Consider the following 21,475-nt stretch of genomic DNA (forward strand, 5'->3'; position numbering starts at 1 on the left):
TTATTTTTAATGGAAATACAAGAATAAAAAAATCAACTTATTTTACGGAACTACTAGTAAAAATGTCTCTTTTTCAAATAGTACTCTTAGTGTATGTAAACTTTTGACTTAGTAAAAAGCAATAAAAATGTCTTAAAATATTCTCTCTCTCTCTCTCTCTCTCTCATTATTCTGGCATTTGGCAAATATAAATAACTTTGGTTCCCAATTGACCTAAAACGGGAAAGGTTTATTCTGATTTCATGTCAGATAGTGAGAAAAACATGCAGATTTGTCTTTTTAGACTGTTTTTATAACTTCTGGTTTCAACTGTACATGTTTATTGGCCATATGTTTACACTTACCTTATCTCCCACCAAGAATTTTGAGCCATTGGAATTTTTGGAAAGTATTCTTTCAAAATAACCTAGCTGAGTTGCCAGTTCTGCCAGAAATTTTTCCTTATTTGGCTCCTGGAAGACATGATAGAAGGTTTTTAGACTTCTATGTGAAGTCCTGTAAGTTGTAAGGCCTCCATGCATATCAGGCTGTTGTTTGCTCCTGCTGAATTGAGTCTAATATGTATGGGAACCTTTAATTTGTCTATTAGTGTGAGGCACGTTTTGGTCCGTACACATTACACATTGACCCATATCGAATAACAATGCCGATCATATAAGTTACAGTAATAGATTCCTGGCAGATACCTTCTCTTCTCTCTCCATTGAGAAAACATTAATGTTTAACCAAGCTAAGTGTGTACACCTGTTAATCATCACAGGAGATCCTGAAATTAAGATGTATTGAATGGTCTGATCACACCAAGGGCTCATACATATGGAAAAGCATGTAAATATAATACATTTTGCATTTGTGAGCCTCCACAGTGTTGACTATTATTCGAGCAGTAAATACCTCTGTGATAGGACATGCAAAGGCATCTTTTTAAATTGAATCCATGACAGCAAATCTCCATGGGCCTCAGTATGAAAGTAGAGTCATGTAAAAATGGTAAAATATGGGCTAATAAAATAATAAATGAGGTAACACTAATGTGCTTGGGCTTATACCATTGGTACATTTTGTAGTACATACTTTTTCCAAGAAGTGAAATATGTAGTATTTCATCCGCAGATCTTCCACTCCATCATTTATCATTTCAATGTTTGCTATTTCCTGTTGACTGCTGCCACTGAGACCTGTAAGACACAATACACAGGGTTACAAGGTAAGTTTTGAATAATACATAGGCCTACAAAAAGTATAATGCCCCCACTCAGCCCTCCAAACAGTATATTTGGCCAACACATAGCCCTCCAAATTGTTTAATGACCCTCATATACCCTTACAAAACTGTATAATGACCCTGCATAGCCTTACAAAAAGTATAATGGCCCCCACATAGCCATGCAAACTGTATAATGTTCCTGACATAGCCCTCGAAAAAGAATAATGGCCACACACAGCTACCAAATAGTATATAGGTCTCTACAATAGTACGATGGCCCCCACATAGACCTGCAAACTGTATAATAGGCCCCACACAGCCCTCCAAATAGTATAATGGCCACAAGACGACCTTCAATTCAGTATAACAACACTCCATACACTCTAATGGCCCTTATACCCCTCCAAACAGTATTATGGCCCTTATACAACCCTTCATACAGTTTGATGTACCATCCACATTGTATAATGACCACGCACAGTATAATGGCCCCCACAAGCTCTTCGAACAGTATAATGGCCCCCAAACAGCCCTCCAAACAGTAAAATTTCCCCCATGTAGCTTTCTAAGCAGTAGAATTGCACACACATAACCCTTAATACAATGGCTTCCACATAGACATCCAAACAGTATAATTGGCACCCAGACCGCCCTTCAATGCTCCTTCAAATAGCTGTCTAAATTGTATAATGGTCATCATATAGCCCTGAAAACTGTATAATAGCTCCCACACAGCCCTATAAACAGTATAATGGCCCCTCACAACCCTCCAAACAGTATACATGTCCTGACACAGCCTTCCAAGCAGTATAATTGTCACAATGTGACTTGTTGGATAATGAGGGACAGGGTTCAGTATGCTGTCCCTCATGCTAGGTGCACCACCACATTATGGGTGTCAGGTACGAGCATTCCTACATGAACAGTGTCCTGGAAAGTGGATTGGTCAACGTGGGCTAGTTGAATGGCCACCAAAGTCTCCCGATCTGACCCCCTTAGACTTTTATCTTTGGGGTCATCTGAAGGCAATTGTCTATGCTGCGAAGATACAAGATGTGCAGCATCTGAAACAACAGATACTGGAAGCCTGTGCTAGCATTTCTTCTGCGGTGTTGCTATCAGTGTGTCAAGAGCGGGAGAAGAGGGTTGCATTGACAATCCAACACAACTGGCAGCACTTTGACCACATTTTATAAGTGGTCATAAAATTGTAAATAACTAATGAACGAATAAAATTACATGTTAAAACCAAACACATCATTGATTTTCTTCCCATTGGAAAAAAATAAAATTGGATCCAAAATGGCTGACTTCAAAATGTCCACCATGGTCACCACTCATCTTGAAATGTTTCCCCCGTCCCATATACTAATTAGCCACAAACAGGAAGTTGATATCACCAACCATTCCCATTTTAATTAGGTGTATCCATATAAATGGCCCACCCTGTATAATGGCCCTCATATAGCCTTGCAAACTATATAATGACCCCCACATAGCTCTACAAACAGTATAGTGGCCCTCCACATACCACTGCAAACTGTATATTGGCCCCCACTTAGTCCTGAAGACTGTATAATAACCTCCACATAACCCTGCAAACAAAAAAAAATGGTCCACACATAGCCCTCCAAACTGTATAATGGCCATCACTTAGCCTTGAAAACTGTATAATGGCCCCCACAAACTGTATGATGACCTCCAAATAGCTCTGAAGCCTGAAAAAAGTTGCACATGTAGCTCTCAAAACTGCATAATGGCCCCTACATTGCCCTCCAATCTGTATGATGGCACTCACATAGCATTCCAAATAGTAGAATGGCTCCCACATAGCTCTGCAAACTGTGTACTGGGACACACATAAACCTCCAAATAGTATAATGGCCCTCATACAGCCTTTCAAATAGTGTGATGGTCCCAGGAAAGCCTTGTGAACTGTACAATGTTCCCAACATAGCTCTCCAAATAGTATAATGGCCCCAAATAGCCCTGCAAACTTTTAAATGGCCAATACATAGCCCTGCAAACTATTTAGTCCCCCCCATAGCCATTCAAACTGTGTAGTGTAGTAGACACCCACCCAGCCCTCCAAACAATGTAATTGGCCCCCACAAAACCCTCCACATAGTATGGTAGTCCCCACATAGCCCTGAAAACTGTATAATGACCCAGAATTATCTCTGCAAACTGTAAAATGGACTCCATAAAACCTTTCAAATAGTATAATGGCCCTAATAACTATATGGCCCCCATACAGCCCAGTAAATTGTATAATGGCCTCACATAACCAACCAAATAGTATAATGGCCCCCACACAGCCCTCAAAATATTATGATGGCCGCACATAGCCTTTCAAATGGTACAATGGCCAATTCATAGCCTTGCAAAATGTATAATGGGCCCCGCATAGACCTGCAAACAGAATCATAGCCCTATTGATTTAAAAGCAAAAGAATACTCACCTCTCCCCATTTCCCCACTTCTCTGGTCTCCACAGTAAGGCTGAACGGAGCCAGGGCAGAGCCATGGGCGTAGTGACCCATGACTCACCTTTGCAGGGCAGCAAGGGGTTAATGTTTTCTGTAGAAAGAGCGGGCTTGTGCGGGGTCAAGAGTTTAGGGGGGTGGATCTATAGGGCCAGGGGAGGGGACAGGGTGGGGCTGTATATATGTCCAGGGAGAGGGGGGGGGGCACTACTTCGGCGCGAGGTACCATTAGAGAAGGTCCCCGTGTCACCTCACCTTGTCTCCCCCTGATATGATGGCATCGGTTGCAGGACTCCTGGAGCAGCTTCGGGCTGCTGCCGGCGGCGCAGATGGAGCGGCGATCAGGACAGCGTTGAGGGAGATCCTGGGAGGTCCGGATGCGGTGTCTGAAGCTGACCCCCCACCGCTCCGGAGTGGGTGCAGGGCAAGGGCACCGGAGAGGTTCTCGCCTGATGCTGCTCCTGGTCCTCAGCGGCGCCGTAGGAGCCCCTCCGGGGACCCTCCTCACCAGAAGAATCCACCTGCAGCAGCTGGCAGGAGCAGGCGAGGGAGGAATCCTGCTCGGCGTTCAGGACCTGCGGCGGTGGGCGGTCCCTCCAGGGGTCATGTGACCGGCTCAGCTGCCTCTACTGCTTCGAGCTACAACAAAATGGCGGCGGTCCTCCCTGGCGATGCTCCTGTCAGGGGGACTGCTAGACAGCATGGAGATGGAGTTTCTGCGGGGCCTCCGGGGCCGGGAGTGTGGAGTACGACCCTGCAAGGAACATCACCTGCCGAGCCCAGGATGGATGCAGCTTCCAGGATGACAGCGCGCGCTGGGTTCGAGGATACTGCCAGGAGTGGGGCATCGCAGCTGCGGAGATCATCGCCAGAGAGGAGGTTGCGGTCCAGGTTCCGGTCCCCTTCGACGCGGAGGAGCGGGTCGCCATCAGGGAGGTCAGCGACGGGGAGAAATTCGCCCGCACGGCAGGGGCCTGCGCCATCCCGGTCGAGGTCGCGATCCAGGAGGAGGTCGCCTTCACGGTCGGCATCTGAGGGGAGTCATCCTGCATCTCATTATCCGGTTCGCTCCCGGGTCATCCGACCAAGGTCGAGCGCGGCGGGTTCCCAGGTCCCCCCTGGTCGAGCTGCCGAAGACGTTTCCGTGCTGGTCCATTCTGGAGGAGATCGTCGTCTGGAGTCAGGATTTTCGGCTGGTGGGTCTCATGTACCGACGCAGCTTGGTGAGTAGTCCTCTATGTTGTGTGCGTCCTCACCTAGTTTAGTTTCCCCGGGAGTGAGCAGGGGCCAGGCGCAGGGCGTCATAGGGGGTCTGGGGGTCGCGGGGCCGAGCGCGGCGGGGTTTGATGTCGGTAGTCTGAGCAATGTTTTGAAGGGTGTGCGTGATTTGTTGGCGCAGTTGGATAGGACGAGCCAGGGGGCGACCGGGTCTCCTGTCCCAGCGTGGGTGACGGATTCTGGGGCGGCAGCATCGGCTGTGGTTGTGGTACCGACGGGAAGTGAGGTGGTTGCTGGGGATAGTGTGGCGGATCCCGGGCAAAAGGAGAAGGATAAGGAGGGAGATAGGATTATTTTGGATGATAGGGCCAGAGGGGAGGTGTACGTTTGCTTTGAGGGCCCTCTGGGGGCGCATTTAAAGAAGGAAGTGAAGGAGAAGATTTGGAAGGATGAATACGTGGAAATTTTTTCCCTCCTTCCTTTGGAGAAGTTTAATTTGGATAAGAGAAAGAAGGATGATAGCAAGAAGGAGGAGGAAGAAAAGCGGAGGTGGCGGCTGATCCCTCAAACGTTTGTTAAGTGGTTGCAGGCTTTTGCGATCCTAGCTAGCGTCATTGGCGAAAAGGCGCCGGATAATTGTTCTGGGCTATTCTGAAACATGGATGCTATAGCGGAAGCTCATAGGATTTATGGTGGGCAGACTTGGTTGCGGTACGATGAACAATTTAGGCAGCGGAAAGCCGTGCGGCCCAGTATCCGTTGGGATCAGAAGGATATTGGTTTATGGTTAAAAGTCATGGCTCCGGCTCGTTATGGTCAGCCCTTTTACGGGGGGGCCGGGTCGGCCGGCCACACTACTGCTGGGGGTGCGGGGACCCAGGCAGGGGGTGTTGGAGCAAAGGCAGGTGTGTGCTGGCAGTTTAACGACAGCCAGTGCAAGTTTGGAAACCTGCAAGTTTAAGCATCAGTGTTCAGGTTGTGGAGGGTCCTCCCATGGAGCAGCTCGTTGCTTTAAGAAGGGTAGGCCCAAGGCAGGGGGAGATTTGGGAAAAGGGGGTGAGCCCGGTGAGGCTTCACAAGATGGCCCCTTATCTAAATAGATACCCCAAGCGGGATAAGGCGGTATTGTTGGAGGATGGTTTTCGTGTTGGTTTCAGGATCCCCCCCCTCCTCATGTTGTTCCGTTTCAGTTAAAGAATTTGTTGTCGGCGCGGCGACACCCAGAGGTTGTGGCTAAAAAGCTTTTTGGGGAGGTTGCTTGTGGGCGGATGGCGGGTCCGTTTGCATCCCCCCCCATCCCCAATTTGGTAGTATCTCCGTTAGGGGTCGTCCCAAAGAAGGAGCCGAACAAATTTCGGCTCATTCAGCATTTGTCGTTCCCCAAGGGTTTGTCGGTGAATGATGGTATTGACCCAGACCTCTGTGCGGTGGTTTATACCTCGTTTGACGCAGCCATCAGCTGGGTTCGGAAATGTGGTCGGGGAGCATTGCTAGCGAAGACGGACATCGAGTCGGCATTCCGCTTGCTGCCGGTGCATCCTGAGAGTATGCGACTGTTGGGTTGTTTTTGGGACGGTTCCTATTTTGTTGATCGTTGCTTACCAATGGGGTGTTCCATTTCTTGCGCTTATTTTGAAGCGTTCAGTTCCTTTTTAGAATGGGCAGTGTGTGATGTGGCGCAGCTCTCGTCGGCGATCCATTATCTCGACGATTTTTTGTTTATCGGCCCCGCTGAGTCGGCAGTGTGTCAGACGTTGTTGGGGACGATGCAGTGGTTGTCTGGCCGGTTCGGGGTCCCCTTGGCGCAGGATAAGACGGAAGGCCCGTGTACTTGTCTGAATTTTTTGGGTATCACTATTGATACTGTGTTGATGGAGTGCAGGCTGCCTGAAGAAAAGATCTCAGCTTTGCGGGCTGAGGTGGGATCGGCTGTGCGTCTTAGAAAAATCCAGTTGAGGGACCTCCAGTCTTTGTTGGGCAAGCTTAATTTTGCTTGCCGCATCATGCCCATGGGACCGCGTTTTCTCACGAAGGTTGGCGTCGGCGACCGCTGGAGTGCGCTCCCCAAGGCATTACATAAGGGTGACTCGGGACCTTAGGGAGGATTTGGCGGTATGGGGCAGTTTTTTAGAGAAGTACAATGGCCGGTCGCTAATGATTGCGGAAGTCTAAGGGGCACTTTGCACACTGCGACATCGCAGGTGCGATGTCGGTGGGGTCAAATTGAAAATGACGCACTTCCGGCATCGCATGCGACATCGCAGTGTGTAAAGGCTGGATGATACGATTAACGAGTGCAAAAGCGTCGTAATCGTATCATCGGTGCAGCGTCGGCGTAATCCATGATTACGCTGATGCGACGGTCCGATGTTGTTCCTCGCTCCTGCGGCATCACACATCGCTGTGTGTGAAGTCGCAGGAGCGAGGAACGTCTCCTACCGGCCTCACTGCGGCTTCCGTAGGATATGCGGAAGGAAGGAGGTGGGCAGGATGTTTACATCCTGCTCATCTCCGCCCCTCCGGTCTGATTGGCTGCCTGCCGTGTGACGTCGCAGTGACGCCGCACGACCCGCCCCCTTAACAAGGAGGCGGGTCGCCGGCCACAGGGACGTCTCACGGCAGGTGAGTGTGTGTGTGAAGCTGGCGTAGCGATAACTTTCGCTACGCCAGCTATCACCACATATCGCTGCTGCGACGGGGGCGGGCACTATCGCACTCGGCATCGCAGCATCGGGCTGCGATGTCGTAGTGTGCAAAGCCCGCCTTAGATGATTTTGATTGTGAGCTCTTCACCGATGCCGCGGGGGGTAAGGGCTTTGGAGCTTACTTCGGCGGCAGATGGTGCGTGGGAGAGTGGCCCGCGGCTTGGCATGAAGCAGGGTTTACGCGGAATTTGACTTTGTTGGAGTTTTTTCCAATTGTGGTGGCGGTGTCCGTTTGGGGAGAGCATTTCAGCAACAGAAAAATTTGTTTTCACTGTGATAATATGTCAGTAGTCATGGCAATTAATAACCTGTCGGGCGCGTCTCCTCCGGTGGTCCGCTTGTTGCGGTACTTTGTGTTGCGGTGCCTTTGTCTTAATGCGTGGGTTGTGGCAGTGCATGTACCGGGGGTTGAGAACGCCATTACTGATTCCCTTTCTCGCTTGCAGTGGGATCGTTTTTGGAGCCTGGCACCCGAAGCGGAGTCCGCTGGCAGCATCTGGCCGGCGGAGCTCTTGGAATTGGTGTTCGAGAGGCGAGTTCGTTGATCAGAGCATCATTGGCCCCTGGCACGTGGGCTGCGTATGAAGCAGCTTGGATGGAATGGACAAATTGGAGGCAGGAATTTGGGGCGGGGGAGTCTGCCGAGGATTCTGTAGGCGCTTTGCTTTGTTGGATGTGCCGGATGGCTTCCGGTCAGTGGTCTTTTTCCAGGGTTAATCGGTTTATGGCAGGGGTTGCGTTTGGTTGTAAATTGCGGGGGATGGTTGACATAACAAAGAATTTTTTGGTTCGACAAGCTGTGAGGGGCTTGAGGAAGGGGCTTCATAGACTGAACAGTCGGAGGCCGGTGTCATTCCAGCTGCTGGAAGAGCTGGGTGTGCAGCTGGAGCGAGTGTGTGTTTCCTATTTTGAATTCGTTTTGTTTCGGTTGGCGTTTTCCTGGACCTTCTTCGGAGCTACGAGGATAGGCAAATTGGTGTCCCCAGCGTCGTCCCGTGGGGGGGGGGTGTTTTGGGAGAAGACACAGTTGATTTGGGAGACTCTGTGGAATTTTGGATCCGGCGGTCTAAGACGGATCAACTTGGTCGGGGAAGAAGGGTCACTTTATGGGCATTGGCGGGGTCCTTGATGTGCCCTGTCTCTTGTTTTAAACAGTACTTAGAATTGGGGCCTGGCCGTCTGGGCCCGTTGTTGAAGCATCAGGACGGATCGTTTTTGTCCAGGTACCAGTTTGTGGCAGTCTTTCGGAAATGCCTGGAGAGGTTGGGGTTGGAGGCGGACAAGTTTTCAGCCCACTCTTTTCGCATTGGGGCGGCGACGGAGGCCGATAGGTGGGGGCTTCCAGCGGAGACAGTGAAGAGGATAGGCAGGTGGGAGTCGAGGAGGTTCAGGCTGTACGTCCGCCCCCATTTGTTGTAAAAGTCGTGGCTAGTCTGGTGTAGTGGTGTATTTATAAAAAAAAAAAAAAAATTTGTAATGTTGTTCTCAAGTTAATGGCAGTTCCTGGAGTGTGTCTGACTTGTGGTTGTTGTACCCTCCCCCCCCCCCTCTTTTCTTGTTTTGTTTCCTTTTATAGGTGGTGCGCCCCTCGTCTGGATTTTCGGCCATTCATTTGTTTATTGGGGGGCACTGAGAGCTGATGTGCGGCGCAATGGTCGGCAGTTGGGTTGGTCCAGAGACGAGGTAATCGTACGTTGGATCGGTGTGAGGGGCATGCGCTGGCGGCAGGTGTTGGTTGATTTTCACTGGTTCGCTCGATTGGATCGCACCCCGGATGTGCTGGTGTTGCACATTGGGGGAAACGATTTAGGGGCCCGCCCCTGTCGGGAGTTGATTCGGGATATACGGTATGACCTGCTCCGCCTTTGGTCAGTTTGCCCTAACCTGAGGGTGGTTTGGTCGGACATTGTTCCCAGAAAGGTTTGGCGGGGGGCTCGGTCCCTGGAGGGGATCGACAAGACCAGAATAAAGGTCAACAGGGTGGTTGGGAATTTTGTGGCCAGGAATGGAGGAGTTGTGGTTCGGCACAGGGACTTGGAGTCGGGGGAGGGGAATTTTTGGCGATCAGATGGTGTGCACCTGACTGCCGTGGGTATTGATTTATGGGCCTTGAGCATTCAGGAAGGAGTGGAGCGGGCACTCATTTTGGTGGGGTGACTCGCATTATGAGGTGTCAGGTAATGCTCGTGGTGGCGGTGGCGAGGTGGGTTCTTGGAGTCGGTGGAAATTCGGGGTGGGGGGTGGTACATCGGATAGATGGGGGACCACCCCCCTTTGTTTATTCTGGTATGGTAATTGCCTGGCGGACTTGGGGGGGCTCTCCAGGGGTGGGGTCCCCTGAGAGTCGGTTAGGGACACTGTTTTCCGGCAAAGGTGGTGCCCCCGAGCTTGTAGGCGCGGCTGGGGGCAAAATATGCCGGATGGTTTGGTAACAATATTTGGTGTCCGCCAGGTTTTGGGGCTCCAAGAACCGCCCTTGCATTGGTAAAATGGTTATTTATTATCTGTTATAATGTTTGTTAATAAACCGGGCCGATTTGGCCAATTTATCCAAAGAAGGGTGTTGTGTTTTTATTAGCGGTTGGGAAAAAGGGGGGGTTTGGTGTGGGGGATTCTGCTGACAATATGAAGAAAGCCTCTGCAGTAGGGCAGTCAAGGCTGAACGGAGCCAGGGCAGAGCCATGGGCGTAGTGACCCATGACTCACCTTTGCAGGGCAGCAAGGGGTTAATGTTTTCTGTAGAAAGAGCGGGCTTGTGCGGGGTCAAGAGTTTAGGGGGGGTGGATCTATAGGGCCAGGGGAGGGGACAGGGTGGGGGCTGTATATATGTCCAGGGAGAGAGGGGGGGGGGCACTACTTCGGCGCGAGGTACCATTAGAGAAGGTCCCGCCCTCCCGCCCTATACATATATGTTTAATCTTTGTCGGAGAAGACGGTGGTGTCGAGGTTCATTTAATTTTCTATTGGGGTTCGAGTCATTTCGGCGAGCGGTGGCGAGGGGGGTTCTTGGAGTCGGTGGAAATTCGGGGTGGGGGGTGGTACATCGGATAGATGGGGGACCACCCCCCTTTGTTTATTCTGGTATGGTAATTGCCTGGCGGACTTGGGGGGGCTCTCCAGGGGTGGGGTCCCCTGAGAGTCGGTTAGGGACACTGTTTTCCGGCAAAGGTGGTGCCCCCGAGCTTGTAGGCGCGGCTGGGGGCAAAATATGCCGGATGGTTTGGTAACAATATTTGGTGTCCGCCAGGTTTTGGGGCTCCAAGAACCGCCCTTGCATTGGTAAAATGGTTATTTATTATCTGTTATAATGTTTGTTAATAAACCGGGCCGATTTGGCCAATTTATCCAAAGAAGGGTGTTGTGTTTTTATTAGCGGTTGGGAAAAAGGGGGGGTTTGGTGTGGGGGATTCTGCTGACAATATGAAGAAAGCCTCTGCAGTAGGGCAGTCATGTAGGCTGCAGCGCTACACTGCTCCGCAGAGTGGGCACAATGTGGTGACATAATCACACCTGCTGCGCTAAGACGTCAGAGCTCAAATGTTCAAGGAGAACAATAGAGAAGGGAGCTAATGACTACCTCTTCCATCATTGCTTTCAAATGTATTGGCATCCATGTACTTTCATATGAGAAAGCAAAGTGTTGCAGCCGTCTGCAGTATAGGTGCTGTGTGGGGTTCTTAAAATGGACTAGAAAAAAGTAGTGTAAAACCAGAGATCCACAAATAAAGAGAATCTGTCACCAGGTTTTGCAACTACATCTGATGTAGGGGCAGAGACCATCCGAGTGAAGTCTGATATTTCCACGCAAAAAAAAAATTGCTGGTTGGCCCTGACCCATTGGATATCACTCATCCGAGTTATACGCTTATTGACAGATTGTTACACTCATCTTCTGCAGTGCTGTAGTAGTTGCCCAATGTTTTAGGTCTTTCTTTTAATGTCTCTATTGCTCAGCTGTAAGTTTTCATATCATCTCACTATGGTAATTCACCATAAAATGACCGCTGCATTCTCTGCCTCAGTTTTAAACTTGTAAAACTTAAATGGGTATTTATTTCAAATCTAATTGTAAATTGTTGAAATTCACCAGGTCCAGCAAATTCCATAAAGTTGCACACACATTCTTTTTGTTTGACTTCTTATAACCCTAATCTTAAGCACATTTCAGTTTTATCTGACAAGGAAATACCGTACAGTCCCACAGAATAATATAAGGTGTGGAATTCTGGATAATGCTAAATGTAATAATGGAGTCTCACCATATTTGCGGCCCAGGTATCGCAGGATGGTGCAACTCTGATACAGCTCAAAGTCTCCATCTTGAAAACGAGGAAGCTGACCAAAGACCTAAGAACAATCCACAGACAAAGACCTGAGATGAGATGTGCATCATAAAATAAAGTTGCCAATATATGATACTAGTGACACTTACACTTTGACAGGACATGTTTTTTGGCGCTCGGCTATCATAAAGTGAGGTGGATCAAAGACTAGATGAGTTCTTTTTCTATGAAACTTCCTAATGTTAGTCGCCCTGATCGCTCACCAGAAATATCCTAGCTATTCCAGAAAATTAGTTCTAAGATTCCCTGAAAGGACAACATTGAACAGCGGCCAGACAGAGTCCAGAGTAAAGCGGGCTTTACACACTACGATATTTCTAGCAATTGCTAGCGATATCGTACGCAAAAGCAAATGCCCCCGTTATGCATGCGATATCGTTTGATTGCTGCCGCAGCGAACATTATCGCTGCGGCAGCGTCACACGCACTTACCTGGTCGTCGTCGTCGCTGTGACTGCTGAACAATCCCTAACTCAAGGGGGAGGTGCGTTCGGCATCACAGTGACGTCACCGCGACGTCACTAAGCGGCCGGCCAATCAAAGAGGAGGGGCGGAGATGAGCGGGACAAACATCCCGCCCACCCTCTTCCTTCCTCATTGCGGGCGGGACGCACGTAAGGTGAGGTTCCTCGCTCCTGCAGTGTCACACACAGCGATGTGTGCTGCCGCAGGAACGAGGAACAACATCTATAAACAACCATTAACAATTTTTGGTTTTAAGATGACCTCTCCATGGTGAACGATTTTCACCACTTTGGAGGACGTTTAAGGTCACTGGTAAGTGTTACACGCTGCAATACCGTTAATGACGCCGGATGTGCGTCACTAACGACGTGACCCCGACGATAAAACATTAATGATATCGTAGCATGTAAAGCCCCCTTAACTCTGCTGCATCATTATAGTGAATGGATCCCGAGAAGGTGTCATATGAATATAATCATTCAGAGATTTAGATGGAAACCCCCATATAAGTGATCAATGTAGAACACAGGATAAATGTGATCCAAATTTTTATGTAAAACGTGCCCAATAAAAGCTTCAACTCAATCCACAGATAAAATATGTTCCCACTCTAGTTCATCATCTATAAACATAAATATAAGGGGTTTCCTTGTTATTGGTAGTACAAAGGCTCAAAAAAAGAGATCTAACACCCCAAAATAAAAGCCATCAAAATCCGTTCTCCCAAATCCAAATGCCTCTCTCCTTTCTGTGGCACACTGTGCACCTAAAGCACATTTCAGTAGTGAGGATACCGACTTAATTTACGGGGTACGTTTCTCCAGAGCCACAAGCTGGGCACTCTATACTGGCACAACATTCTGAGCCCTACAATCAACAACATCCATTGCTGCTTATTTCTGGAAAACACCAATGGAGTCAAAATCGTTGCTTCACCTGTAGATAAATTCCTAGAGGGGTGTCATTTCCAAAATGGGGTCACTTGAGGGGGGGATTCTGCTCTTCTGGCACTTAGGGCTCTATATATGGAGTCTATAAACTATTGTATGAAAATTATTACTCCTAGAGTCAAATATCGCTCCTTCTCTCCTGAATCTTGCAATGTGGCTAAGCAGTAAAGAACAGCCATGAGGTTTTGCTATGTTCAGCAGAAATTGTGTGACAAATTTTGTTGCTTTTTTCCCCATTTTCCAATGTGATAATGTAAAATCTGAGGCTAAAGCAAAATACTTATGGTAAAAATATAATAATTATTTTTTCACCACCAATGGTATCAAATTCTGTTACCTAGAAGAATTCATTGAGGGGTGTAGTTTGTAATATGGGGTCACTTATGGGGGGGCTTCAGTTACCTCATGAGCTCTGGCAATGTGACATGGCACTCTCAAACCACTCCAGCAAAATCTGAAGTCTAATATGGTATTCCTTCCTTTTTAAGATTTGCAATGTGTGTCAAAAGTAGTTTTTGACCACATATGGGGTATTAGCGTGCTCAGGAGAAATTGTACAACAAATTTCATAGTTTTTTTTCTTACATCACCCATTTTGAAATTAAAAACTTGGGGCCAAAGCAACATTTTAGTGGAAAAATTGTAATTTTCATTTACTCAGCCAAATGTTATACAATTCTGTTACTCGCCCGAGGGATAAAAATGTTTACTAATTCCATAGATGAAATTCTCAAATGGTGTAGTTTCCAAAATAGGGTTACTTGTGGGGGCTTCTGATATTTTGACATGTCAGGGGCACGTCAAATGTGATATGGCATTCGCAATCTTTTCCAGCCAAAATGGTGTTCCATCCCGTACTTATGGGATGGAGCACCCATACTCATATTTTCCTGTTACCGTTGTGAAAATAAAAAATGTGGGGCTAAAAAACATTTTTGTGGGAAAAGGTAAAATGTTCATTTTTTTCCTCCACATTGCTTTAATTCCTGTAAACCACCTAAAGGGTTAATACATTTTGGTTTTGAGCAATTTGATGGGTGTAATTTTCAAAGTGGTGTCTACATCCACAACACACCCTAATGGCTGAAGTGTTTCCTTACCGCATTTTTCTTCAGATCTCTTACTCCTGCGGCCCAGTCCTGCATCTGCACCTCATCATCAGTCCATGAGGCACCTTGATCTGCAAGCAGTAGCCGTATTGCCTCAGCTCTCCCTGAAAAATGCAAAAGAGGGTTGAGAATATTTGCAATGATCTGCTGTCTGGAAACGAGATCAGTTCACAAAGTAAAGAACAATGATCCTGTGAGGGGGGGTGTCCATTGGTGGGGGGGGTCCTCCATGCCATATTGAGACTAGACAACAGGAGTTCTAAACATTTTGTGATTTTACCTGTATTTTACCTGCCAGTAAGCTTGGTGTCAAATATAGGCCAGCATGCGAGTAGCATGTTTGCAGCGTAGGTCATTAGAGGGCACTTTCATCTTCTTGGCCCATAGTTGCAGGACATGAAAATATCACTTAACAGTAAGCAACTGTTTTATTTTTATTACTTTTATTTTTTTGTTCATATTTTTAAAATCTTTTTTTTTTCATGTTTTACTGTTTTTCCTCGTATCCTTAAACTTGCAATCATCCACTCGCTTGTACTATACATTGCAGTGCATCAGGACTGCTATGTATAGCTAAACACTGGCTTTGACATGAGAATCATCTTGACAAGCACGGAGGTCTTCAGCAGACCCCTGGCTGTTATAGAAATCCATTGGTACCCCCGCGATCAAGGTGCGATGGGTGCATTCAATAGTGCGCCTCCATGTCGGCGCACATTAAATCGAATATATTCCATATAAATATATTGTTTTTATTTTATGATATACCGTAAGTGAAGTAATGTTTTTAATTGGTCTTCTAATATGGAGCCTATCTCATCTATATTACTGTTATATACTGAAAGGTTGTTTTTTCTATACCTCTATATAGTTTTTTTCTGTGTATTATTCTTCTACTTACTGTCTATTTCTACTCCTGTTACGTGGGCTCCTTCCTTTATTTGAATCATTTCACTTATAGTTTGTTACACTTTAATACATAGTTTTTTGATTCACAACACTTTCGATATTTAAGTCTATTTTTCTGAACAAATTTTTAATTTTACGGCTCCTTTGCACTTCTCTATATTGTTATCATCCCTCTTCCTCACTGTTTTGCTTTGTATGTCCAGTAATTTCATCTTGCAAGGCTATGCATTTTAGTTACCCCTGGCGCATGTGTAGCGCCCCACGGGGCAGGTGGTTAACCTACTCGTCGTCGGGCCATGGACTGTCGTTGTCACGGGCGGCCTAGCCCAGTTCCGTTGCCCCGAGCCGTACAGAAGATGGCAGGGGAGAGATGTTGGGGGTAGTAGTGAGCTGAATGTCATGACGCCACCTGTGGTATGCGGCCAGGGGATCAGCCACCGCTGCTGTTATTGTCCTCCGGGGCAGATGGTGGTAGCAGCTATGGATGGTATCGCTCCCCACAGGTGGAGCAGGCCCCGAGGAGGATGATGAGGGCTGTACTAATGGCGGGCGCCAAGGTGCGGAGCATCAGTACCGGTAATAAAGAGACAGAGTCTATGGCTGCGGTTCCAGGTTGTTTACTCACTTTTGTGATGTGCCGCTCACCCAGGTAATACTGGTCTCTTGCTATGATGGGCTCCGTCGAACCCAAATCCCTTTAGAGATCAGTCCGGTGTGGTGTTCGGTGGGTTCTCTCCTTGTAGCACCTGTCAGTGGCTTGAAGCTACACGGGGACCCAGGTTTTCATGAGTAGTACTCTTGTCCCTATATGCAGGTGCCGCGGTTCCGATATGGGGTCCAGTGTTATACGAGGCCCGGGATCCTCTCTGGCACTGTGCTTCTTTCCCTGTCCAGGCAGATTCTGGAAAAACCAACGTGGAGTATGATCTTCCCTAGGGTCCTGCGCCGATTCCGAGGGGAGCAGATGCACTCTCCCCACGGCAATCATGTGAACTCTTCCTCATTCCCACCGGAGTACCTGAGAAACATGTCTGCTGCGTTGCTCTCCTGCTGGAGAACTCTCTAACTGTTGTGTTGGCTCTTGACTCCCCCTGCTGGCTGCTCCTCCCCCCTCCCAGGTCCTAAGCTAGTTGGACTGGGGCCCCTGTTTAATGGCATTTTGTAAATGCCACTCTGTGGGCTACCCCTTTATTACCCTACCCTAGCCCAGTCCCCAGTGGGAACAGGGAAACCTGGTGTGTATTTGAGTGTGTAAGTGGTGACACCAGGACTGACCTCCTCAGGATCCTGGTTTAGCATTACACCCAAATTTGGGTGCAATATTCTGTGGCGAATGAAGCCTCAGGGGCACCACACCTACTTTCTCACAGTCTTGAACTTGTTTGACTTACCGGTATACGCGCAGGCGCAGTGTGGTCTCTTTATTTTGGCAGAGCACCATGACTTTTTATCAAAATATTCAGTTTGGTTTAATGCATTGTTCACAAATGTATTCATCTTTATTCCATCTTTGACAAAAAAAAAAATGTTTCCTTCTTCACATCCACTTTCACTGTGACTCAATCAATTTCCCCACACTATAAGTCCTTTTTCACATGTGCACAGCTCCAAGCCTGAACCAACATTATATTGTAACCTTATATATATATTTTTACTCTAATAAAATATGATTGTATGTTTTTATTTTCTTATATTTCCACAATTATTTTGCTCTTAGAAATAATATTTTACTGTTCCCCTATTCTTCTTATTATAATACTGTTTCTTGCACTGACACTTATACCCATTACCTGAGCATGCTTTTTTGAATGACTAAAGCGCGCCTATTTTTTTCTATGTACACTGGAGATCAAAATTAGAGAACAACACACAATTTCCTAAACGTTGCGGTCATTGTGTCGTCCTATGTGGTTATATCTTAACTTGAGTAAACTAGCAATATTTTAGGTTTATTTCATAAATTGAATTTTTTCAAAAGCTCATAATAAAAATGTAAATGAGATGTAAAAAGAGCCCTGATCAAAATTAGAGAACACTTTCAGATATCTGCAAGTTATTGATGTTAATCCGGCACCTGCTGCTAATTTCCTTAATTATCTGACAAACCCTATTTAACTGGCAGCCTAACTTTCCAGTTTCCACTGACTTTGAAAAAATGGTGTGCCATTCCAAAGTGACTGAAACCCTCCGGCAGCAGGTTGTCCAGATAAAGGCCAAAGGGGTGACCCTATCAGTCATAGCAAGAAGAGTTGGTCTTTCTAAGTCTGGGACGAAACAAAAGAAAGGGTGCACAGCCGATCCAATAAGGAGAGGGGTGCAGCCTTTTGTGTGTACGGCAAGAATCAATAGAAGAGAACAAGACCACACAAATAGGAAGCGCATATCACAATAATAATAAAGATAATCAATAATTTTACTCAATCCAAGAAAAAACCACACATGATAAAAAACATTTAAAAAAAGCGTGAATATCAAAACAACCTTTGGGAAAAATAACATTAGCTCATGAGATGATATAGAACCATGGGCAATGGAAGACACTAAGATAATAAGAGGTAGATATACATAACAAAGTAGAAATAAATATGACTACCAAGGATAATAACCCTGATTAACACAGTACAGGGCAATATATTCATGCATACAATAGCAGCATATTGTTAACCCTGAGTACAATAATATGGAGAACATATGTGAATAGACAAATAAATGTTATAAAGGTCTATTCAGAGCGATCATTATAAGTAATAAATGCCCAATAATTAATAATAATAATTTTATTCATTTATATAGCGCTATTAATTCCACAGCGCTTTACATATTGTGGCAACACTGTCCCCATTGGGGCTCACAATCTAGAGTCCCTATATGTATGTCTTTGGGGTGTGGGAGGAAACCGGAGGAAACCCACGCAAACACGGGGAGAACATACAAACTCCTTGCAGATAGTGTCCTTGGTGGGATTTGAACCCAGGACCCCAGCTCTGCAAGACTGCAGTGCTAACCACTGAGCTACCGTGCCGCCCACAATGAGCATGAGTGTCATATTTTCATTAACCCCTTCATGACAGGCCGATTTTTCACTTTCCGTTTTTCTTTTTCGCCATTCTTCTTCCGAGAGACGTAACTTTATTACTTTTCAGTCAATATGGTCATGTGAGGGCTCATTTTTTGCGGAATGAGCTGTACTTTTTAAATACAACCATACATTTTACCTTATAAAGTACTGGAAAATGGCAAAAAAATTCCAAATGCGGAAAAATTGCAAAAAAATGCGATAGCACTATTGTTTTTGAGATATTTTATTCAGTATGTTGACTACATGATAAAACTGATGTGTGGGTGTGATGCATCAGGTCAGTGCGAGTTCGTAGACACCAATCATGTACAGGTTAACTTTATATAAGGAGTTAAAAAAAATCAGACGTTTGTCCGAAAAAAGTGGCGCACGTTTTACGCCATATTCCGTGACCCATAGTGTTCTAATTTTTCGGGATATATGGCTCAGTGATGGCTTATTTTTTGTGTCTCAGGCTGCCATTTTTAACGGTACCATTTATGCACAGATGCTACGTTTTTATCGCCTGTCATTGCATTTTGCGCAAAATTTGTGGCAACCAAAAAACGTAATTTGGGCATTTGGAATTTTTTTGCCGCTACGCCATTTACTGATCAGATTAATTGATTTTATATTTTGATAGATCGGGCGTTTCTGAACGCAGCGATACCAAATGTGTGTATATTTTCTATTTTTTTAACCCTTTAATTTTCAATGGGGCGAAAGGGGGGTGATTTGAACTTTTAGGTTTTTTTTTAATTTTTTAAAACTTTTTTTACTTTTTTTTATTTTACTAGTGTCCCTAGGGGGCTATAGCGATCAGCAATCCGATCGCTCTGCCATATCTGCCGATCACAGCTATACAACTGTAAACAGCAGATATGCTAATTTTCTGCCTCACTCAGCTCCGGGACGAGTGAAACCGAAAGTAATTCATGTGAGCTACAGGAGTTATCACTTGACCCTGTGCTACCATGACAACCATCGGCAGGTAAGTAAATGTTTGCCACAGATGCCATTATAATGGAGCTGTCACATATTGACAGCGCCGTTTAAGGGGTTAAACGGCACGAGCAGATAACGATTCTGCTCATGCCTAGCAGGCACACATCTCAGCTATGAAAATCAGCTGAGATGTGCGCCGATCGCAGCATGCTGCCGGCGGCAGGCTGCGGGCAGTAACACTATGACCGCTAGGACGTAATATTACTGCCTGCGGTTGTTAAGGGGTTAAACATATAAAAGTGTCAAAATTGTAACGTACTAAGACCAACGATCATTAGAAATATGGTAGTACTATGACCATGAGTTCAATAGTATAGATAGACATGCCTGCTGCCGTGGCACCACACAATACATGATGTGAAAACAACAGAGGATGGTAACTAAAGAGAACACAAAGGTGGTGAAAAAACTCCCAAAAAGAGAGCAAATTACAATGTAAATCACCTAAAAAAACCTGTTGTAATGGGAATCAGGCTATAAGATAAACCACTGCCAAAAAACAAATCACATAGTTACTAGTGATGAGCGAGCATGCTTGTTACTACTCGGTACTCGCACGAGTATCACTGTACTCGGTCTACTCGGCGGGGACCGAGTAATCTCGCGATACTCGTGCTGTACTCGTGGTCTTCATCCCTGCATGTTGGCGCTCTTTTGAGAGCCAGCCCTCATGCAGGGATTGGCTGGCAGACCACTGCAATGCCACAGCCCTGTTAGTTGTGGAATTGCAGTGATTGGCCGGCCTGCACAGAGTGACCGAGCCTTTATACCGGCCGGCGCGCTGTGCTCTGCTCACAGCTATTCTGACAGTGAGTGTAGGGAGAGTGTCGCTGATTCAGGGAAAGGTTTGCGGCCCTTTATAGCTATTTCCGTATCAGGGCTGCAAACAGTGTGACCAGAAGTCCTTCTCAGGACTATTCTAGTTGTATACAGGCAGGCAGGGTATAGCCAGGTCGGAGTACAGGAGCAGAGTCCTTCTCAGGACTATTGTTGCTGTATACAGGCAGTGTATAGCCAGGTTGGAATACAGGCTAGTGAGTGACCAAAAGAATCCTTGTCAGGACTATTGTAGCAGTATACAGGCAGGCAGGCAGGCAGGCAGGCAGGGTATATAGCCATTCCTAGTGGTGACCGTATACCAGCCTTCATCATATCTGGGGCTGGTGTACACAGTCTAAAACAGTCCTGATAGTGTCAGACTTCTCAGCAATTGTCGCTCCTAAAACCTGTTAGGTTCTTAGTGCGTCCGTGCTTGCATTTAAAAACCGCACGTGTGTGCCTGTCGGTGGCAGCGTACAGGTGCACTTGTGTGCGTTTTTAGTTTTTACCAAACTATTATATAACGCACAAGTGTAGTGTATAATACACGTCAGTCAGCAGTGGCTGATAGTGTCAGAGTTCTTAATTTTTGCTCCTAAAACCTGTGTTAGGTTCTTAGTGCATCCGTGCTTGCATTTAAAAACCGCACATGTGTGCCTGTCGGTGGCAGCGTACAGGTGCACTTGTGTGCGTTTTTAGTTTTTACCAAACTATTATATAACGCACAAGTGTAGTGTATAATACACGTCAGTCAGCAGTGGCTGATAGTGTCAGAGTTCTTAATTTTTGCTCCTAAAACCTGTGTTAGGTTCTTAGTGCGTCCGTGCTTGCATTTAAAAACCGCACGTGTGTGCCTGTCGGTGGCAGCGTACAGGTGCACGATTTGCACAAACTTTGATATAACGCCCAAGTCTAGTGAATACACGTCAGCACAGCATTGCAAAATGCGCAAGGGCGTTGGCAAGGAACAAGGAAGTGGACGTGATGGTGGTGCAGGCAGAGGCCGAGGTCGTGGGCAAGCTCTAATTTTGCCACAACAAAGGGCCACATCTAGTCGCTCGCACGTCCTGTCCCAAATTCTTGGGGACCGCAGCAGTACACCGCTCTTGAACCAAGACCAGTGTCAACAGGTTGTTAGTTGGATAGCGGATAATGCTTCCAGTCAGATTGGCACCACCACTAACACTCTGTCTTCCACACA

The 21,475-nt window shown here is 46.6% G+C and overlaps 1 protein-coding gene across 1 annotated transcript in view; it reads right to left on the bottom strand.

The window, feature by feature from the left end:
* The window catches only part of LOC142309921 (glutathione S-transferase P 2-like), a 47,391-nt gene that overhangs the window by 16,054 nt on the left and 9,862 nt on the right, over positions 1-21,475 (bottom strand). The window contains exons 3-6 of the mRNA XM_075347388.1: positions 14,475-14,587; positions 11,876-11,963; positions 1,075-1,178; positions 345-452 (exon numbers count right to left, since the gene is read on the bottom strand). Of these exons, the coding sequence (XP_075203503.1) occupies positions 345-452; positions 1,075-1,178; positions 11,876-11,963; positions 14,475-14,587 (413 nt within the window). The remainder of the gene's footprint in view (positions 1-344; positions 453-1,074; positions 1,179-11,875; positions 11,964-14,474; positions 14,588-21,475) is intronic.

Source organism: Anomaloglossus baeobatrachus, chromosome 5, assembly GCF_048569485.1.
Source record: "Anomaloglossus baeobatrachus isolate aAnoBae1 chromosome 5, aAnoBae1.hap1, whole genome shotgun sequence".
Taxonomy (NCBI): Eukaryota; Metazoa; Chordata; class Amphibia; order Anura; family Aromobatidae; genus Anomaloglossus; species Anomaloglossus baeobatrachus.